General features: G+C 46.6%; 1 protein-coding gene across 1 annotated transcript; it reads left to right on the forward strand.

Moving 5' to 3' along the window:
- Nucleotides 1-547: 547 nt before the first annotated feature.
- On the forward strand, nt 548-21,344 carry grb2a (growth factor receptor-bound protein 2a). Its single transcript, XM_072683285.1, has 6 exons — nt 548-792; nt 1,598-1,717; nt 14,571-14,668; nt 16,341-16,463; nt 17,001-17,169; nt 17,811-21,344. The coding sequence occupies exons 2-6, from the start codon at nt 1,640-1,642 to the stop codon at nt 17,994-17,996; spliced, it is 654 nt and encodes a 217-aa protein (XP_072539386.1). The 5' UTR covers nt 548-792; nt 1,598-1,639; the 3' UTR covers nt 17,997-21,344.
- The last annotated feature ends 1,736 nt before the right edge of the window (nt 21,345-23,080 follow it).

Consider the following 23,080-nt stretch of genomic DNA (forward strand, 5'->3'; position numbering starts at 1 on the left):
TTTTTGGGGATTCTGAATATCCTATTGACTAGCCCAATCAATTCTATTGGATTTGAAAAATTCTGTTGGGCATCCCAGCCATTCTATTGGATTCTGAGCATTCTATTGGACATTCTATTGGACAATTCTAAAGGATGCTACACATCTTATTGGATAGCCCAACTATCCTTTTGACCAGCACAATCATTCTATTGGATTTTAATCATCCCGCTGGACAGCCCAGTCATTCTATTGGACAACCTAACAATTCTACAGGATTCTGAACATCTTATTGACTAGCCCAATCATTCTATTGGATTCTGAGCATCCCATTGGACAGCCCAACCATTCCACTGCATTCTTAACATTCTATTGGACAGTCTAACAACTCTATTGGACTTTAACTATCCCATTGGACACCCTGATGACCACAATTCTACACACCCCTATCACTCTATAGGACCTCCAGAATTCTATCCGCGTGCTAAGCGTCCTATTGGCCCGAATCTTAACGTGAAGGGGGTGGGGTTGGGGGCGGAGCCTTCGGTCCCGGCTTGTGCTCGGAGGAGCTGTAGCGCGCGCCGCTCTCTCTGCGCTCCTCGGGCTCCTCCGCGCTGCTCTCCGCCTCTCCCCAGCCGTCCACGGAGACGGAAACGGAAATAGGGCGACTCTCTCCGTGTCTGTCCCTCTTTCGAAGCAGAGAAAGTCAACAAAAGGAGACACGGATCCCTTTCAGAAGATTTCTGCTGGTAAAGCTGACGGAGCGGAGAGCTTTGGGCGCATCGAGGGGACAAAGAGTGGGATAAACACTGGGTGAGTGCTGCATGTAGCTGTCCTGGCTGGAGGGGAGATGGACACCATCGTTATTGGATGATTAGTGCCATTGATTTCGCAGTTTGGGGGCTGTAGTGTTAGAAAGCAGTGTTTTATAGTGTCTGGAGGGGTTGGAGACATTGCGCATTGCGTATAATGATTCATAGCTTGATTGTCAGACTGTTTCCAGCCTTAAAAGTGCCTGTTTTCAGCTTCTTGTTGGAATTGTCCGTTCCACCTTAAATGGTGCAGCAGTTCCATTCTGGCGCCTCAGGCGCCAGAATGGAACTGCTGCACCATTTAAGGTGGAACGGACAATTCCAAATACAAGTCAGCTCCAGCTGCCTGTAATGACTGTAACACAACTTAATATCATCTCTTCAACCCTCAAACACTCAAAAACACAGATTTTACTCAGACACCCCCATTAAAAGAACACATACCCATTAAAACCAGCTTCAGATGTGTTTATACCAACATAACAGGTTAAAACCTCCAACTCACATTACTTTTAGTCCTTCACTCTACTAAATGACCCGTATCACGATATCATTACCAATACCACACTTTTTTTATTTCAGTTTTTTTGTATATAATAATACGAGTAGACCAATCAGAACAGAGCTGATTTGCATGCATCAGTATTGTAAGCCAATATAAATGTGTCGAAACCATGCAGTGTATGGGCCCTTTAACCCTCCTGTTATCCTGCAGCCCATGATGTCCCAGATTGGAGGTCCCCCTGAGGATGCTCTGATGTGTGGTCTGTTTGCACAAAGCTAATTTGACCCTTCTAATTGTCCAGTTGTGCAGAGAGAGCATCGTGGGAAGCTGCACGGCCGCTGCTATGGAGGCCATCGCCAAGTACGACTTCAACGCCACTGCAGACGACGAGCTGAGTTTCAGGCGTGGAGAGACACTCAAGGTTGGTAGAATGTGTTTACGCTGATGTTATGACCTGCTTGAGTGGCGCAGCTGTCTAAGTGTTAGCTAGTAAGTTGTCCCTGGTGATGCCACAGCCATCCGTCAGTGTCCGGGTGTCCCAGAGAGCATACCTGTCCTCCCTCTCCCTCCAGCACTCCAGCGTGGGCATCTGTTAGCTGTTAGCTGAGTCTGCAGCTGGGTCGCCCTGCTGTATTCATGTTGAGGTTATAAGGGGTGTTTCAGGCTGGGCTGCTTCTTAAGGATCACAGTGGTGATCGTGCCCACCTGGAGGATGGTTTGGTTGGCCACTACTTTATCCTAAAAGGTATTGAAGATGCTGTGGTGTTTTTATTTTTATTAATTACAACATATATTCCAGCTTATCCACCATGACTGGGATAATAAAATGTAAATATGAGTTATGATTGTTTCAGACACGTAAACCCACACAGACGTCAGAAGTGTAGATTAGAAAAATGAAATAAATGGATGATTTTGTGCATCTTATGACTTATTACTCTGTAATAACTTATTTTTCGTCCAGTACGTTTGGCATAAGTGTTGTTGAGGATGATGAGGTGGAGTGGTTAGCATCATCCAACATCCTGACCTTACTAATGCGCTTGTTGCTGAATGCATCAGTCAATCAAATCCTCACAGCAATGCTCCATCCTCCAAAATCTAGTAGAAAGTCTTCTTCTCTGGACAGTAGAGACAGTTACTCCAACAAAAGCAGGATCAGCTCTTTTAATACCCTTAATTTCAGAAGTAGCAGTGAATGAGCAGGTGTCCCAATACTTTTGTCCCTTATAGTGTACATACACAGACTGCCAGTGTGTATTTGCTTTCACAGTCTCTTCTCAATAAGATGCGTGTTTTAATAACATCCATCTACCGAAGCTCCGACTGCTGAATCTGCCCTAAACTGGGAGCATCTGTTACTATGGCACAGCTGTGTGTGTGACGGCGGGCTGGCAGTGTGTGTACCCTGCACTCTCTCTCCGTCTCCCACACCAAGGGCTGATTACGCTGGTTTCCCAATTCACACAGCACTAACCCTGTCCTCAGCTTTATTCATACATTATAATGGATAGTGATATTAATTACTGTCACATTTTGAATGGGTCTTCCTCTCTTGCCCTAATTGCATGGTGAGGTCTAAATACCTGTCTGTCTCAGTTTCAGCATCCAGGTGCCCTAAAATGCTGTACATGAAGGGGCGTGTTTATTTATCATATTTTTACATTTACTTTCATTTAAAATATCAACTAAATATTTGATCAAATTTAAATACTCATTTAAACTGTATTTAAGCCTCTTTTCTGAAACTGAAACTGTGTCTGAATAATCCATTAAAGTACGCCTGATGCCGATCCTCAGGATTGTACCGGGACATCCCTAACTCCCTAACCCAGATTCTGCAGGCATTAACAGTATCTGCACACATTTTTGGACCCCTGTCATAAGCATGGCGACGAGGCTCCGGTTTGCCGGCAAATCTCTGAGGCCTGTGATGCTCTCGGCTCTGATCCAGAAGATTGTTGCACAAGCAGCCCTGCAGTTATGTGGTCGCTGTGACGCTCCTGAACCGAGTCCACCCTGCCCCGTTTGGCTGGGACTCTCTAGGCTGCAGTGAGGGGCTTCAGAAACGCCTGCCATCTTCTTCCACTCCTAATTGAATTTAGACCGCAGAGAGCCATGCTGCTATTCAAGCCCCCCAGGCCTCTCGCTCTCTCCCCCTCCCCCCCCTCTCTCACTCTCTCTCTTTCCCCCAAACCGCTGAGCTTCAAAGCATTCGGTCTTTCTCCATGTTCCAGACCCCTTCTAATCATTAATCTCCATAAGAACGCTGAGTGCTCGGCCCGTGCCAGCCAACACCAGCAAACACCAGCAAACACTTTGACTTTCAGGAGCACTCCAGAGCTGCCCTCCTCCGCTGCTGTCCTTTGAGTCCCGGCGCCAAAATCAAAGCGTGAGGATCGTCTGGGTTTGGTTCCACAGGGAGGAAAAACGAGGCCCATGCAGTGAGACAGTGACGAGCTGGAGTATCTGTCAGCACCCTCAGCTACGGAACCCACCTTTGATGTTGTGTGTCACTCTGTAGTTGGTGTCCTCGCTCATTCACTATATGGACAAAAGTATTGGGACACCTGCTCATTCACTGTTTCTTCTCAAATCAAGGAGATTAAAAAGAGCTGATACTGCTTGTGTTGGAGTACCTGTCTCTACTGTCCACTAGATGTTGGAAGATTACTGCTGTGAGGATTTGATTGTATTCAGCGTTAGTGAGGTCTTCACAGTGCCACTTGTTGTGTCCAAACAGCAGGAATAAACTGTGCTCCTGTGAGAATGTGGGGAAGAGGCCTGTCTGTCGTGTGGGGGATTTGTAATGAGTATGAGGAGATGGAGAGCCGTTATTACTGCTATTGCTGTTATTACTGGTTTCTGCTGGTGCTGAGCTCCGGTTTCTGATCCTTCCCTTTCAGCAGCTAATTTTAGCCCCGCTGCAGTTCAGCTTTTCATTCTCAGAATAATCGAATCCAGCACGCAGCCTCGAGCCGCCCGTCCTTCAGCAAACACGTTTGAACCTCTTGCTCCTTCCAGGACATCTGAGAAGTTCTGGAACTCTAGAAAACACTCCAGCAGTGTCTGGAGCAGGGCTTGGACTGCAACTGGACCACTGGTCATGGTACAGACTGAGGAAGTTTAATAGCCGAGTATTTGTGTTGTTCTGTGTCGTTCTGTGTCGTTCGGGTCCAGATTTCACACGCTCCTCCAGGCAGTCATGCAGGTTCTAAAAGCTAGACAGCTGATTGGCTCAGATTATAGAGCTCGGCTGGTAACTGGTTTTAATTACAGGCCAGTAGCATGTTATTAACATCAGCAGTCTGTTGAACCAGTACCAACAACAAACACAGCTGGGTTCCACACAGGAACTGGAACTTTGGGCATTGTTTTTTTTCTAAGCTACAAAAAACATAAATTATAATTATTTATAAACCTCGCCCGCCCCCTAGTGGTCACGGAAATCCACCAACTGTATAACACAGCGTATGAGGTGTGGCGTCACGCTTTCTGCTCCTCCCACCAACACATTCACTTCACCAGGCTCCATATCCCAGAATCCCACAGGTACCCACACGACAGCCACACATTCTCCGTCAGCCAACCACCAACCATTTCAAAGGTTATCCTCCCAAATCCATGTGTATATACGTAGTGTCTAAATATTTATGGACACTCAGTCTAATGAATGTATTTAGCTACTTTAAGTTATCAGTTGCTAAAACAGATGTGCAAATGCACACACACAGCTTGTCTAGTCCCTGTAGAGACGTACTGAGCTGTGGAGCAGTGGAGGAACTGTGTTCTCTGGAATGACAGTGGAGCTCTATCCAGTAACTTCGGGATGAGTTGGGGAGCGAACATCCTGACCTCACTAACTTAGTCACTGAATGCTGTCAAATCCTCACAGCAATTCTCCTCCAAAATCTAGCAGAAAGCCTGTCCTGGACTTTTAATGTTCTCGAGTTCTGAAGAAACAATGAATGCGTTGGTGTCCCACTTTAGTCAGGATAGTGTAGCTTTAGCTATCTCTAAAACATCTTATGATGTCATCACCCCCCACACATAGTCGGGTCAGAAGACGCTCCGCTAGCTCAGAGACCCTCCCAGACACTGTGTCCACTCGCAGACACGCCTTGCTCTGACCTGCGTCAGAGGTTGAGTGTGTGTTATGGCGGAGTGGGGGTGTGAGGGTGTGTAGCGGTGCAGTGCTGTGTGGAATTCTGTCTGAGTTGCGCAGTTCTTCACTTTCACTCCCGAGGTGGAGAGGCCGGCCGGCGGGGCGAGCGAGTGAGATAGAGAGATAGACAGACAAGGGGGGCGGGGGCAGGAAGTTGGGGGTAGCTGGGAGAGTGGGCTAATGTTTACCCTTCTCTCAGCTCTGTGGTGAAGATGACAGAAGAAGGCCAGCAGTTCCTAATCCACTGTGTGTGTGTGTGTGTGTGTGTGTGTGTGTGTGTGTGTGTGTGTGTGTGTGTGTGTGTTTAACAGAACAGAATGCTAACAAGCAAGCCTGGTGTGTCTGCACAGCTTCTTGACACATAGTCCACAGGGTCAAGCAGTGCACGGACACAGCTCTCAGGTTCCCACACACACACACACACACACACACACACACACACACACACACACACACACACAGATATGCTCTGAGCCTGATTACAGTCAGTAGTGAGGACTGGAGAACCCAGAGTACCAGTCAGTGTTCCTACATATCAGAGCCATAAGAACATCTGGTGTCTGAAATAGTTACTTTGTGAGTGTGTGTGTGTGTGTGTGTCTGTGTGTGTGTGTGTGTGTGTGTGTGTCTGTGTGTGTGTGTGTGAGAGAGAGAGAGAAAAAAAGAACTGTTGCTGTGGAGACGGCACACCTTGCCCCTGTGTCTGCCCTGTCTGTTTACATTTACCTCCACCTGTCTGCTTACTGACTCTTCCTCATCTCCACCCTCCTCCTACCGCAGCGTCTCCAGGTGTTCACTGTCCTAAGCCCTGCCCCACTTATTACCATTGACAGTTTGGTCTGTTTTGGTTTGGTTCTGTTTGGTTCAGTTTGGTTTGGTTCAGTATTGGTTTGGTTCAGTTTGGTTTGGTTCAGTATTGGTTTGGTTCAGTTTGATTTGGTTCAGTATTGGTTTGGTTCAGTTTGATTTGGTTCAGTATTGGTTTGGTTCAGTTTGATTTGGTTCAGTATTGGTTTGGTTCAATTTGGTTTGGTTCAGTTTGGTTTGGTTCAGTATTGTTTTGGTTCAGTATTGTTTTGGTTCAGTTTGGTTTGGTTCTGTTTGGTTCTTATTGATATTTAGCTGCTTGTGTTTGCTTTTTTAAACAAATGATTTTCTTAGGTCAGTACGAATGCATTTGGGCTCATGAAGCCTTTTCCCATTTATGGAACTGGTTGACTACTGGTTGAGTACTGGTGTAAATCTGCCTCCAGAGAAGTTCTGGTGGTGCATGTTCACACTGCACACAGTAGTTCTCCTGCTTCTGTAGGAGTAACTGTCTCCACTGTCCAGAGCAGAAGACTTTCTACTAGATCTTCACAGTACTCCTCTACAGGGGGTAGACCAGCAGTGGGTGACTTTTGGCAACATTTGGAAATATAATGTATGTTGCCATGGTGACCAGTGGGAGCGTTATCATTCGGCAGGTCGTCAGCCACCTCCATGTATAAGAGGGAACATGTAGATTTTAATAGAGGCCTTTAATGCTGTTGGACGTGGACATCAGAATGCAGCGGTCAGGGCTGCCTTTACTTCTTCTGCACACCACAGCTGCTTACTAACTCACACTGCAGATGCTGAGCAGAGTGTTTCCCTGGGAAATGCCTTCGGTTGTAAATCAGGTCTTTGCTAATTATAGCTCTGCTCACTGCATCACGCCGGCTCTCTGGAGGCCTGGCGAGGATGCTCCTCCTCTGGGTGCTGCTTTGAAGGAGTCGCTCCTCTACGAGTCTCTCGAGTCTGCCAGGCTGTGCCTCCCACCTCAGGGGAGCGGAGAGGGCTATATTTGGGATATTGTGGTGTGTTGTGTGCCCCACTTTCCCAAAGCCTTATGGGAATTGGAGGTTCCTACATCAAAGGCCATCACATCAGCAGCCGCCCACAGCGGAACCGCGGCTGTAATGGGGAGCATTTCACCTTCAAACACTTCTTGTGCTTTTAACTTGTGAAGCCACACACACACACACACACTCTCTCACACACACACACTCAGAGAGGGGTACCTTGGGTGTAATTTTGGATTGTCTGCTGTGTGTCGTGGTTCTGCTGGATGTTCCTCTGGTATCTGACACACTGTACCTTCAGAGGGGCTCTGAAGTCGTCTCTCAGGGTGTGTTCGGGTTCGGTTTGATTAAAGCAGACCCCGGTGAGAACTGTGCCATTTGAAGCCTGGTGGACCTCCGTTGACTTCCAAATGAGCACAACACGAACCAAAGACGTCTAAACGGACCAAACCCAGGATGAGCCGGCTCTTCATTACTATGACTTACGTTAGAAAAATGTTGAAACATCAGAAATTCTTTTGATTTTTAATCAGTACAGCCCTGTTTTCACCTTTTAGTTGCTGTAATAAATAAAACCATGAGACTGAAGCTGAGGCTGAAGCTGAAGCTGAGGCTGAGGTTGAGGCTGAGGTTGAGGCTGAGGTTGAAGCTGAGGCTGAGACTGAAGCTGATGCTGAGGCTGAGACTGAAGCTGATGTTGAGGCTGAGGCTGAGGTTGAAGCTGAGACTGAAGCTGATGTTGAGGCTGAGGCTGAGGTTGAAGCTGAGACTGAAGCTGATGTTGAGGCTGAGGTTGAGGCTGAGGTTGAGGCTGATATTGAAGCTGAGGCTGAAGCTGAGACTGAGGCTGAAGCTGAGACTGAGGCTGAGACTGAAGCTGAGGCTGAGACTGAAGCTGAGACTGAAGCTGAGACTGAGGCTGAGGCTGAGGCTGAAGCTGAAGCTGAGACTGAGGCTGAAGCTGAGACTGAAGCTGAGGCTGAAGCTGAGACTGAGGCTGAAACTGAGGCTGAGGCTGAAGCTGAGGCTGAGGCTGAAGCGGAGACAGGCTGAAGCTGAGGCTGAAGCTGAGACTGAGACTGAGGCTGAGGCTGAAGCTGAGGCTGAAGCTGAGGCTAGTATGCGTGCGCTGTGTGTTTTGGGCTAATGAGACTCTTTCTATAGGAACGTTTGAGAACTTAGGTTTCAAGAAAATGTCCTAACGCTGTGTTCAGGCTTGTAAAGTGTTCCAGTGGAGAGCAGAGGAGCGCTGGGTGTGTTTCTGCTGATGAGTCAGAAGAAGTGGTCACCCCCCCCCACCCCCGCCCCTTCTGCCCCTCCTCCCAAGAGTGACACAGAAGGAAGAGCTCAGTGAGGATGTAAAGTCACTCCTGCAGTTTCCTGAACAGTCCATTTTAGTCACACAGTGCCCCGCCTTCGGCCGGTCAGCCTCTGCCTGCTGTCAGTGAGCCTGATCCTGGATCAGCCAGCTAGCCACTTAGCTGCTAACAGAAGGGTTGTAGCAATACAGAGTATTGTACTGTATTATAACAGTATAGACATTGCAGCATTCTGTCGTGGCTAGTTTGGTAGCTTGTGGCTAGTGTGTCGGGCGGTTGTTTTTCTGTGCAGGGGGGGGCGGGAGCAGGCTAGTACAGATTTGGGGGGTACATACTGAAGGTTGGGGGTAGAGTGGGGGTGATGAAGGGTTGGGTAAATTGGAAGGGTGCTGAAGAGTATACTGGGTCAGGTTGGAAGGATATATTCAGGTTGGAGCAGACAGGGTAGGATGGGGCAGATACCGATTGTAGGTGTAGAGGTAGATCGGGACAGATCAGAGGCACAGGATTGGGTAGGAGGGGTGTAGTATACTGGGACAGATCGGAGGAGCAGGACCATGTTGATGGGGTGTGGTGGATTGGGGCAGATGGGAGTGGGTTGTACAGGTCACCATAAAATGCCCTCATGCTCACAATCAGTCAGTCGTCAGTGTCTAACATGAAGGTGTAGGGGCAGATGCAGCAGGTTGGAGGGTGGGGATAGGGGCAGGTTGGGGCAGGGTGGATGACAGTGTTGAAAGCAGAAGTGGAATCATGATCTCATGGTGCTTCGTCGTCATTACTGTGTCATCATGTAAAAGAGGAGTTACTCACTTTGCCCCAGAGGGATGGAAACGATGTTCAGCATAGACATGGAGACATCTCCAGTTTTCCCAGAGGGCACCTGAACATGCAGTCAGGCTGTATGTCATCACTGCCATCTAACAGGAGCTCAGAACTCACTCAGTAACGCTCAGCTGAAGGCTCTACTGCTACTCAGAAGCTTAGTAAGCTTTATTGGCATGAGCAGCTTTGAATGGATGGGATCTGGATTAGGGGTGGTCACTCTGAGGATGTTATCATGATGAATGATGTCACTGTGATAAAGTCAGCGTATTGCACACATCGTCAGTAGAGATGTCCCGATCCGGTCCAGTCCAGACTTGGCGTAAGAGGCAGAGCCAGGCATTTTTAATGGTATCAGCTTTTAAGGTTTCACTTCCAGTTTCAAGGTTTGTCGTAGCAGAGCCTTTAGTAGACTTGATCCTAAACGGTTCATCTGTGGCATTGTTTCAGTGAGGAAAACCAAACTGAGCTTCATCTGAACTGATAAGAGCAGAGATAACTGATGATGCTAACTCTCCATTCCACCTTAAAAAGTGCTGCAGTTACAGTGTGTGCATTACAACAGCAGAACAGCCCTGCCGCCTTATTTCAGGTGAACTGAAGCATTAGTGAACAGTCTGCATTAAGACAGTCTGATCAGATCGGGGGTAAATAACCTTCTTCTGGACGTCAGTAATGGTCTGTGCTTAAAGAGCAGTCAGTCTGGGACAGTGTTTAAGCAGCATGATCAGAGGCAGAGGATTGGAGAGGTGAGTTGGGGCAGATAGGAGGTATAGGAGGGTCAGGTTTAGAGGGGTGTAGTATGTTGGGACAGTTAGGAGGACCATGTTGATGGGGTGTGGTGGACATTATTTAAACAGCACGTCAAAATATAGTGAAAAATATTGAGTATATTATATATCTAATACCCCACCCCACTACTTAACACTCTCCCCCTATCACATGGTGACACTGGCTGAGGGGGGCTGACGCGCTCCGAGGAAAGTGCCGGGACTCAGCTCTGATACATCAGCTAACAGACAGCTCTGATCCGATCACCACCAACACTGTTAGTCCCTCCCTCTCCCTCCCTCCCTCTCTCTCTCTCTCTCCCTCTCTCTCTCTCCCTCTCTCTCCCTCCCTCTCTCTCCCTCCCTCTCTATCTCCCTCCCTCTCTCTCTGTCTCTCCCTCCCTCTCTCTCTCTCTTTCTTTCTCTCTCTCTCTCTCTCTCTCTCTCTCTCTCTCTCTCTTTCTTTCTCTCTCTCTCTCTGTCTCTTCCTCCCTCTCTCTCTCTCTCCCTCTCTCTCTCTCCCTCCCTCTCTCTCTCTCCCTCCCTCTCTTTCTCTGTCACTTTTCTCTATCCCTGATTCTCGATTTCCCATTTCTCTCTCTCTCTCCCTCACTTTTTGTTCTAATGACCTATATATTTTGAGGTGGTTTTAGAGAGAGAGAGACTGACATTCTCTTTCTCTTGGTCTCAGTGTCTCTCTCACTTTCTCTTTTGCTCTCTCTCTGTCTCTCTCTCTCTCTCTCTCACTCTTTGTTCTAATGACCTATATATTTCGAGGAGGTTATACGCTCTCTCTCTCTCTCTCTCTCTCTCTCTCTCTCTCTCTCTCTCTGGTGGGGGTTGAGTAGCTGCTGTAGCTTCAGAGATATTTTTTTCTGGAACAGATGAAATTGGGACAGATTTTACACTCCTCCCACACACACACACACACACACACACACACACTGTGACAGATACAGGGGAAAATGTGCTTATGCTAATTTGGGACAACATATGGCTAATTTCCTGTTGGACACTGTAGCTTTCCTTCAGTAAACAGTGTATGTATTCCACACACATACACACACGTTTTTTCACATTTTACATTTCCTGTAACCGACCTATACATTCCTGATATTCCAGGACATTCCTGCACTCAGTGGATGCGCACCATATAGACAAATGTAAAGGGACACCCCTTCTAATCACTGAATTCAGGTTCTGAAGAGCTCACTGAACTCCAGCGTGGTTCTGTATGTAATAGGAGACACCGCTGCACCAACAACAACAAGTCAGCTGGTGAAATTTCCTCCCTCCTAGATCTTCCTCCATCAGCTGTGAGTGGTGTTATTATTGAACAGTGGAAGAGTTTAGGAGGAACAGCTCACAGAGAGCAGCTCAGCCACCGAGTGTCTGTCAGACCACGTAAAGTTACAGAGCGGGGTCAGGGCCGAGTGCTGAGCTCAGAGCAGAGTGCAGAAAAGCCTCCAACTGACTCAGTAACTGCAGCAGAGCTCCAGACCTGCTGCTGCTGCTGGTAGAGCTGCTGTTAAAGGGAGACCAGCTCCAGATTAATAATGCCTATGAGGTTAGACTGGGGTGGCTTCTGTAAAAGCTTCTGAAGGTGTCCCAATACTTTTCTCCTTGTGGTGCACATACACAAAGTTAGTTCTGTAGTGAACTTTTCCTTTGTTTGTCAGGGTTGTATATTTAACCATTTTGGACCAGTTTGAATTTGTATTTTTATTCATTTCTACATTCTAGATGAATAATAAAAGTATTAAGGAACACATTTGCAGTTGTGTAGGGGCTATTTGACCTAGAAGGAGAGTGATGGGAGTGCTGTAGCAGATGACATGGGCTCCACAATCACCCATCCTAAACCCAGTTGAGATGGTTTGGGACGAGTTGGTCAGCAGAGTGCGGGAAAAGCAGCCAAGTGCTCAGGACCTCTGGAAACTCCTTCAAGACTATTTGAAAAGCACTCCACTTTTGCCTGGTACTGTGTGTGTATGATATATATATACATAAATTATTGTTTTTTGCAGCCCCTTAAGGTCAGTGTGGGTCAGGCCCTGTGTGTCCCCTCCGGGCTGCTTCAGGTCTGTTTATAATACAGCCAGGTTTGGGTCTGGGAGGCGAGTGAGAGCTGATTAATGTGTGTTTGGATTACCCGCTGAGGAACAGAGGAGCAGTGAGAACCTTCCAGAACTAATCTGCCCACTCAGCTCAGCGCGCTCACTCTCACACTGTTAGAGTTTCACTCTTAAAGCCACAGTTTGGTGAAAATGTTCTGTACCCGGTCTCCCAGCACATACCCGCGCCTGGCAGAGCTTTGAGGACGGCGTGTGATGATTTAGGCCTCCAGTTAGCACCATGCTAATTGGTGGGGTACAGTCTTCCACTGCTTGTTAGCTACATTAGCTACGTGGAACTTCACTTTAACCTAAAGAATCAAACTACACACAGTGAACACGGCCTGGATTTCAAATTTTGCTGAACTGCTCCTTTAAATGTGGTGTGAGTGAGTTTCCTGCTGGCTGGCAGCACTTAGAGCTACAGATGGCACCTTTGTGGGCATGGTGTTGTACATTTCCAGCCACTTTGAGCTCAGGAGCTCTTAATAAGTCTAAAAATCAGTGTGCAAAATGATAGACTACCTGGACAAAAGTATTGGGACACTTGCTCACTTGTTTTTTCTGTAATCAAGGACATTCAAGAGTTTCTTCTGCTTTTGTTGGAGGAACCGTCTCTACTGTTCAGAGAAGAAGACTTTCTGATAGATTTTGGAGGAACATTGCTGTGAGGATTTGATTTGATTGCATTCAGCAACAAGAGCTGGGGGGCTTTATACCCCTCTAGTCCACGCCTGGCATTAGGCAGCATGGAGCCAATAGGGTCATGATGTTGATCTGCTCCAGAGAGTCCTCTTCTATTGGCAGTACTTCTTCTCTACAGGGACCAGACAAGCTGTGTGTGCATTTGCACATCTGTGTCAGCAATGGGTGCAACTTAAAGTAGCTGAATGTATTCGTTAAAATGGATGTCTACAAATATTTGGACATGTAGTGTACAGTGGCTATTGCTGTATATAGGCTCTCTCTTTTATGGTCTTTTGTATGATCTGTGCTGACGTGCAGTGGTGTGGAAGTGCTGACCACACTCACCGTCCACTCAGAATACAGTATTGTGATGGAAGTGATCACAGTGATGATAACGTGTGGTCTTGTATTGCGCAGCCTCGTGTCTGAACCTCATTCGTTTGGAGAAAAAGCTCCCAGCTCTGCAGGTCCAGGTCTCTGCTGCCCCTCAGCCGGTCATTAGTTTGGTTTGGGCAGGTTTTCCAGCGTGTTTCTGGCCGGGCTGAAGGCAGGCTTATGTATACAGGATGTTGTGTGTGGGTTAAAGCTGAAATGAGGGATATTTCCTGTGTGTTATTTATAGAACGGATCCTTCGGTTTCAGCACCGCGGCCAACACTGCTGCCTCTAAACACGTGGGGCGGCGAGAGGGAGGGGCTTACCCATGGGCGGCTAACGGAGAGTGCTGTAAATAAACAGACATGAGAGAAGATATTGTATTGAATTCCTTAAAACAAAGCATTATTTGACTTTATTATTGGGAAGTGGAGTTGCTATGCAACACAGATGGACTTGGCTTACATGCAACACTGCTCCACTTCACTTTGCAGAACCTGGCTTTGACCTGTATCTTTAAATCAGTGCCTTCTGAACACAAAGATTTTCTCTATATAGAGCATCATCCTGCATCAGCTCCCCCTTAAACCATCATCCAGCATCAGCTCCCCCTTAAACCATCATCCAGCATCAGCTCCACCTTAAACCATCATCCAGCATCAGCTCCCCCTTAAACCATCATCCTGCATCAGCTCCACCTTAAACCATCATCCTGCATCAGCTCCCCCTTAAACCATCATCCTGCATCAGCTCCACCTTAAACCATCATCCTGCATCAGCTCCCCCTTAAACCATCATCCTGCATCAGCTCCCCCTTAAACCATCATCCAGCATCAGCTCCCCCTTAAACCATCATCCAGCATCAGCTCCCCCTTAAACCATCATCCAGCATCAGCTCCCCCTTAAACCATCATCCAGCATCAGCTCCACCTTAAACCATCATCCAGCATCAGCTCCCCCTTAAACCATCAGAAATGCGGGTGTACAGCTGTCCATGAGGGGGCGCTAAAACAGTGATTTGCCTTTACTGCAGTTCAATACATTCTCAACCTGTCCATGGGGAAAGTACCAGTTCTCACATGATACTGCTTTAATTACTGTCCTGATTGTCACTGTGTTCCAAGCCCTCGTCGTGCTGCTCTGAGTGGATTTTACTGCCCTGACTCTGGTTCTGATCTGTCCGCCGTTGTCCTGCAGGTGTTAAATGAAGAATGTGACCAGAACTGGTACAAAGCCGAGCTGAACGGGAAAGAAGGGTTCATCCCCAAAAACTACATAGAGATGAAGCCGCATCCGTGAGTACGAGCTTTAGTCCGTCACTCCAGCAAGAGTGCGGATCCACCACCACTGTGACCCACCACCACTGTGACCCACCACCACTGTTATACACCACCACTGTTATACACCACCACTGTGACCCACTACCACTGTTACACACCACCACTGTTATACACCACCACTGTGACCCACCACCACTGTGACCCACCACCACTGTGACCCACCACCACTGTGACCCACCATCACTGTGATCCACCGCCACTGTGATCCACCACTGTTACACACCACCACTGTGACCCACCACCACTGTGACCCACTACCACTGTTATACACTACCACTGTTATACACCACCACTGTGATCCACCACCACTGTGATCCACCACTGTGACCCACCATCACTGTGACCCACTACCACTGTTACACACCACCACTGTTACACACCACCACTGTGATCCACCACCACTGTTACACACCACCACTGTTACACACCACCACTGTTACACACCACCACTGTTACACAACACCACTGTGATCCACCACCACTGTGACACACCACCACTGTGACACACCACCACTGTGACCCACCACCACTGTTACACACCATCACTGTGATCCACCACCACTGTTACACACCACCACTGTTACACACCACCACTGTTACACACCACCACTGTTATACACCGCCACTGTGATCCACCACTGTTACACACCACCACTGTGACACACCACCACTGTGATCCACCACTGTTACACACCACCACTGTGACACACCGCCACTGTGATCCACCACCACTGTTACACACCACCACTGTTACACACCACCACTGTTACACACCACCACTGTGATCCACCACCACTGTTACACACCACCACTGTGATCCACCACCACTGTGACCCACCACCACTGTGACCCACCACCACTGTTACACACCATCACTGTTACACACCACCACTGTGATCCACCACTGTTACACACCACCACTGTGACACACCACCACTGTGACCCACCACCACTGTTACACACCATCACTGTTACACACCACCACTGTGATCCACCACTGTTACACACCACCACTGTGACACACCACCACTGTGATCCACCACTGTTACACACCACCACTGTGACACACCACCACTGTGATCCACCACCACTGTTACACACCACCACTGTTACACACCACCACTGTGATCCACCACCACTGTGATCCACCACCACTGTTACACACCACCACTGTTACACACCACCACTGTGATCCACCACCACTGTGATCCACCACCACTGTTACACACCACCACTGTGATCCACCACCACTGTGACCCACCACCACTGTGACCCACCACCACTGTTACACACCATGACTGTTACACACCACCACTGTTACACACCGCCACTGTGACACACCACCACTGTGATCCACCGCCACTGTGACACACCACCACTGTGACCCACCACCACTGTGACCCACCACCACTGTTACACACCATCACTGTTACACACCACCACTGTTACACACCGCCACTGTGACACACCACCACTGTGATCCACCGCCACTGTGACACACCACCACTGTGACACACCACAGATCACATGACAATTTTACTGAGAATATACTGAAAGAAACCAGTAGTAATAATTCTAGTAACCTGTTGTTGTCCCCACACACACACACACACACACACACACACAGGTGGTTTTACGGGAAGATACCGCGGGCGAAGGCGGAGGAGATGCTGAATAAACAGAGGCATGATGGGGCTTTTCTCATCAGAGAGAGTGAGAGCGCACCGGGGGATTTCTCCCTGTCTGTCAAGTATGTCTAATCTACTCTACTCTACTCTACTCCATTATACTTCATTTAATTCTATTCTGTTCTACTTTGCTTAAATTCTATTATTTCTATAATTTCACTTAATTATAATTTAGTTTGTTTTTCTGTATTTTACTGTTTACTGTACTCTGTCCACTTCTAGTCTGTTCTGTCTCTCTGAACTCTATTTAATTCTGTTTTATGTTCTGTACTTTATTCTGGGTTGTTTTGATGACTTTATTCTGTTCTACCCTTTTCTACTGTAGTCTGTTATTTTAATTCTGATCTAATCTACTGTACTCTATTCAGTACACTCTGTGATGCTGTAGCTGTGTGTGTGTGTGTGTGTGTGTGTGTGTGTGTGTGTGTGTGTGATGAGAGTGAATCGTGTGTGTAAACTCTACAGTGCACGTCTGTGCAGTTAAACTGGGTCAGCGCTCGTTAAAGAGCTTTACTCAGAGCTACAGTTCGCTCCGGTGTGCTGTAAGAACCTGCTCGCTGTGCCGGAATATTAAACCCGGAATGTTTTCCTGCTGTTAGATTTGGGAGCGACGTGCAACACTTTAAAGTCCTGCGGGACGGCGCGGGGAAGTACTTCCTGTGGGTGGTGAAGTTTAACTCTCTGAACTCTCTGGTGGACTACCACCGCTCCACCTCCGTCTCCAGGAACCAGCCCATCTTCCTGAGAGACATTGAGCAGGTGCCACAGGTGAGCCAGGCTCCGCCCACAGTGGAAAATCAAATGATAATTATACAATAATGATGACCCATGTTTTAGGGGATTTGTAATAATTCCTAAAGAGTTGAATATTAGTAGGAACCTAATATTTTAGAACTGCATTTGTTCCTTAATGTAAACTCACTTGCATTAAAGGCTAGGAACCTACTATATATATATATATATATATATATATATATATATATATATAATTATATACAGAGTTAACCAATATATATTAAATATATATTGGTTAACTCTGTCTATGTATCTATGTATATTCTAATAATAGAGTTTTACTGAGCAAATAAACATATATCTATCCATATATCTGTCTGTTTTTATATCTCTGTCTAACGATCAATAGATAGATGAGTAATACTTTAGTATTAGAATATACATAGATAACCTGAGAGTTAACCTATATATTTATATATATATATTTATCATGTTTGTGTGAATATCAGTATTATTTAATATGGGAGTTGTATGATATGATTGCATTGTGATATTGCAATAAGTCTAAAAGTATTGATCAAATGCACAGTTCTACACATAGTCATGTTCACATTGTGTGTGTGTGTGTGTGTGTGTGTGTGTGTGTGTGTGTGTGTGTGTGTGTCTTTCTGCAGCACTCCACGTACGTACAGGCTCTGTTCGACTTCGACCCACAGGAGGAGGGTGAGCTGGGCTTTAGACGCGGCGATTTCGTCCAGGTCCTGGACAACTCGGACCCCAACTGGTGGAAGGGGGCGTGCCACGGCCAGACCGGAATGTTCCCCCGCAACTACGTCACCCCCGTCACTCAAAACATGTAACTGCGAGCCGACGGGTTATTACAAAAATACTGAAAAAACACAAACAAAAACACACAAACTGGAACTGTCTATTAAAGCGAGCGGGGGCTTCCAGCCGGGTTGCCATGGAGACAGAGACCGTGGAGGGGAGTCGGGGAAGAATAGGCTGGACTGGCGGCTCAGTGTGCCGATTGGACGAGAGCGGCATGACTGAGCTCTGCTGTTGGTTGGCGGTGCGGCGAAGCTGATTGGCTGGAAGGTTCGCGGACCTGCTGGTGAGATGCTGTGGGAGGAGTGGAAGCTCTGGCAGTGAACCTGTGCACCTCAGACTGCGCTGCTCCTCTACATGCTGGACACTGACCCCGCACTGCTCCCATCCTCCTCACCCAGCCGCACCGAAACACGAAGGACAGAAGTGAAGACGTTCAGAAACACGACTGAAAGAATAATGATGATGATGATGATGAAGATGATGATAATGAGCGACTGTGCGGAGTGTCAGGCGAGGGAAGGCCCAGCGAAGGGTTTGACACTGAAACTCTAAAAGATATCCTGCATCTGTATCATTTTTAAAAGCATATTTTACATAATTATATGTGTTTTTTGATTGTGCATTCTCATACACTATATGTCCAAATGTTTGTGGACACCCTTTTTAATGAATGCTACTTTTAGTTGCACCCATCACTGACACAGATGTGCAAATGCACACAGACATACAGCTTGTTTAGTCCCTGTAGAGAAGAAGTACTGCCAATAGAATAGGACTCTCTGGAGCAGATCAACATCATGACCCTATTGGCTCCATGCTGCCTAATAATGCCAGGCGTGGGCTAGAGGGGTATAAAGCCCCCCAGCATTGAGGAGCTGTGGAGCAGTGGAAGAGCTGTGTTCTCTGGAATGATAGTACTTTTGGGATGAGTTGGGGAGTTGGGGATGATAAGGTGGGGTGGTTGATCATCATCCAACATCCAACATCCTGACCTCACTAACACTCTTGTTGCTGAATGCAATTAAATCAAATCCTCACAGCAATGTTCCTCCAAAATCTAGTAGAAAGTCTTCTTCTCTGGACAGTAGAGACAGTTACTCCAACAGAAGCAGGATCAACTCTTTTTAATACCCTTACTTTCAGAAGAAACAAGGAATGAGCAGTGTCCCAATACTTTTGTTCATATAGTGTATGTTGGTCTCATTAATGCTGTCCCTGTGTTGTGTGAGTGCAGTCGGGGGTTATGAGTAATCATGTTATTACTGTACTGTATTACTCATAATATCAGTGATCATATCGTTTTCAGAGCAGCATGTGTAAATCTCTTTATCCTTGTGTCATAATATCCGATGATGTCATAAGGCCAGTGATGTCATGGGGCTGGTTCACTCTTCGAGTCCCGCTCGGGGTTTTTGGAATGCACTGTGTACTTCAAGTGATGGGTGATGGAGTACAGTCTCTGTAAAGCTACATTTGCAGCTTGAGGTGCCTGCTGACCACACACACACACACACACACACACTGACCAGCTCCATCAGAGTGGATCTCATGCGATGTCTGTGAGAATGTACAGTGTCTGATCACCTTTAAAGCCCCAACCAAAACTTCTCCCTGTACATCCGAGACCTCTCCCAGTACAATTAATCAGTACAACTCAATTAAGAACATTCGAAATCTGAGAAGAACCTTCAGTCTTCTAACTTTTATAGAACCAATCGCTGGTTCTTCTGTGGCTTTGCTCAAGGAACCCTGTGTAGCACTGTTGATTTACTTCTCTAGTGTGCTGAAGCTCCAGCTTGATCTGTAGTTTATCAGCCATTATCAGTACCTGACCTCGTGGCTGAATGCCATCAGATCTTCGCAGAAATGCTCCAAAATCTGGTGTTAGGCCTTTGCAGAAGATGAGACGCTGTTGCAGCAGTAAAGGGAAACAAACTCCCTATTGTTACCCTTGATTTCTGGAGGAGCGGGTATCTACAAACTTCTGGACATATAGTGTGTCTCAGGAGCACCAACAAATTAATCCAGCTCCAGTGCTACTAAATGACGACTGTGCTTTTCTCTATTTGTCCATCAGGTTCAGCTCTGCACATCGTTCTGCTTGGGGTTTTAAACAGTGAATTCAGGCGATAAACCAGCAAACTAGCTTATTAGCTGCCTGCTAACGGGTATTTTTTGCGTTCCATTTTCAGAGCTCCGTGCCTTTCCACCTCTGGAGTTTCTTCCATAAGGAAAACACTGTATTACACTGTAAAGTGCTGGCTGATGATGGTCTGTGTAAGGGTGTTCATCAATGACTGTAGAAAGCATGAACAGCGCAGTGTCTCTCAAAAGTGCTGCAGTATGACTAGTAGCCCCGCCCATCCCCATATGTTTCAATTAGATAACAGCCCCGCCCATTTTCCATCTCATTTTCTCCACTTTCCATCTCCAGAGTCTCCAGAGTCCAGCAGTTAGTCTCCATGTGCTGATTTCAGACCACTTTCTATCCGTTTTTTAACCCCGGGGCTACACTTAGGAAAGAAGTGATTGACAGACAGTCCTTCTGTTCAGTACATGGAGGAGCTGAGCTGTATAGGAACAGCCATGAGCTGCACTTTTACTGGTGGAGCGTCCACTTACCGGACAGACTGGGAATCCAGAGAAAAAAAACGCTCTGTTTCTGCACTGGAAGCTCAGTGAAGACGGTCTGAGACACTAAGGCTCAGCCTGGGAGGGTGGGGCGGAGCCATCAAAAATGTAAGCGAGTCTGGCCTCATTTCTGTAGAACGTAAACCGTCCATGTTTTCTACAGTCGGTGGTGTTAACAGTTGCCTTAAGAAATTGAGGACTGAATTAATCTAGCATGCTAAAATGCTAAAGTGCTAAAGTGCATGCTAAAGTCTGTGTGAATGGGGGGGCGGGGTCAGAACTCTACGTTCTGTATTGTGATGTCATTTCTCTGAGGTAGCTTATAGGTTGGAGTGGTGGGTGGGGGACAGGATATTATTGGTTAATATTATTTTGCCCTGCCCACTGCTGCATGGTGACATCATCAAAGGTCAGAAGATGTTTACATTTCAATGGAAAACGTTTGAAATATATGATGAACTGTGTTTAATAACAAGGTAAACAATGTCTGTAACACGTCACCGAAGGCCAGCGTTCATAACACTACATGACCTCTACAGTACCGTGCAGAAGTTTCAGCACCCCGGATCAAATCATACATGTTGGGAACATATGAAGAATGTTAATAAGTGAACAAAAACTCGACAGTAACCTTAAATATGACGATTTCTGCACATTTTAAACAGTGTCTGCTTTTAACAGATGTGCATCATCTCTGTACTTTTTATTTAGTCTGTTAAATTGAGTCAATAAACAGTAATTGTGTATGAGAGTGTACAGACGTGTGTCTCTGTAGACGATTGTGAAATACCCCCCAACATCAGCTTTACACTGATCAGCCATAACATTAAAACAGGTGAGGTGAATAACATTGATTAGCTTGGTGCTGCACACCACAGGACCCCTTCAGAGGTCTGATTTAGTGGCATAGTGTGACCTACACATTGTTAGCCTGGTGGTTTTAATGTTATGGCTGAGCGATGTACCTTTGTTTGGTCAGGGTCAGGGTGCACAGAAGTTTTCATATGACTGTACATGTACATTAGTTATTATAGTTTTGTTATTATTATTATTATTATCAGTAAGTCTTCTGAGGCCTGGCGCTCGTTGGAATTGGCCTTATAGGGCAGTGTTTCGAGGCCCGCTTCCCTGCTTCAACACACCCACTTTACCTCAGTACTAGGCTGTAAATCAGCTGGTTAGTTGGACCAGGTGTGTTGGCTGCAGGACAGTGGGCCTCCAGGTCATGGCCTGTGTCTCGGGTCTCCTTATGAACTCCAGTTTGACTTCCAGTTCACTTTATGATGCTCTCTCAGCCTTTCTGCGTAAATACGAGCTGTTCTTCAGGACTCGGATGCACCTCACTCGCTCGTCTGCTTAATAATTACATTATCAATAACATTGAACGACCGCTAATGATGAGGTAGCGCTGTGCTACGGCCTTTTAGTGCTGGGTGGAACAGTCCGTTCATCTGAGCCGGTAGAACCTGCCAGTGGAGCGTGCTGTTTTGCTCATTACAGCATGAATGGAACTTCTAAATAACAGCCAGCTTCAATTTCCTCAGGTTATCATTGACTAATAATGTAGTGTGACTTTACTGAAGCCGTGAAGTCCTGTTTTACCTTCAGAGCACTGTTCCTTTGGCCTCACTCTTTCCAAACCTGTTTCATGTCAAAAAGCAGCGTCTGGCGTCTGAGTCCAGAAGAGCAACACCACTGGGGTTCATCTCAGAGCTGTTTTCTCTCTGTGATCCATAAAGATCAACAAAAGAATTGCTGATGTCTGCGGTTCTGCCCCCGCTGTCACTCGTACACTGGTCAAACACATGTGACTGATGATGTGTTGCTGGACTTTGTCTTTGATGAGTTTACTGTTTATTGTGCAAAAGTCAGAACACCCTTCCCTGTGCCAGAAGAAAGCAGAAATACAGATTTGACAGAAAAACACCCAGAAGCCTCAGCAGCTAAATCTAACCTCAGCTGTTTTTGAGTGTTTAGAGCTCCACCTTTACCTTCATTACAGCCTCGCTTTCAGTATTTCTGCAGAAGCCTGCTGGAGATCTTTCTTCACCTCCTGCACAAGATCCAAAGCACCACCTCATCTATTAAACAAGGTGGCGGGAGTGTTCTGAAATTCCACTAGTTCAGACTATGGACTGGCCAGTGCATTGTTCTGAAAACAGCAGCAGATTATTTTGGCTCATAATATTATAATAATAATTATTATTATTAGCTAATAATAATGTGTAATAATGAGACTGTATCTACTGCCATAACCTCTCATCTCATCCTCATCCGTCTCTAAAGTGTGCTCTCTTGCATAAAACATCTTAACTAAACTGTAGATTTTCTAAACTGCTTCCCTTCATCTGAACTGAGCCTGGAATATAAATAAATACTAATGAACTTAAACGATTCTAAATGAATCTAAATGAATCTAAATGAATCTGAATGAATCTGAATGAATCTGAATCTGAAATTTATTATCTGTCGCCCCCTAGTG

The sequence above is a fragment of the Salminus brasiliensis genome, chromosome 7 (genome assembly GCF_030463535.1).
Source record: "Salminus brasiliensis chromosome 7, fSalBra1.hap2, whole genome shotgun sequence".
In the NCBI taxonomy this organism is placed as follows: domain Eukaryota; kingdom Metazoa; phylum Chordata; class Actinopteri; order Characiformes; family Bryconidae; genus Salminus; species Salminus brasiliensis.

Bases quoted from the DNA above. Each gene is read 5' to 3' on its own strand.
- grb2a (XM_072683285.1), top strand. From the start codon at position 1,640: ATGGAGGCCATCGCCAAGTACGACTTCAACGCCACTGCAGACGACGAG. The intron at 1,718-14,570 runs GTTGGTAGAATG...GTTGTCCTGCAG, and splicing joins GGCGTGGAGAGACACTCAAG to GTGTTAAATGAAGAATGTGA. The intron at 16,464-17,000 runs GTATGTCTAATC...TCCTGCTGTTAG, and splicing joins GATTTCTCCCTGTCTGTCAA to ATTTGGGAGCGACGTGCAAC.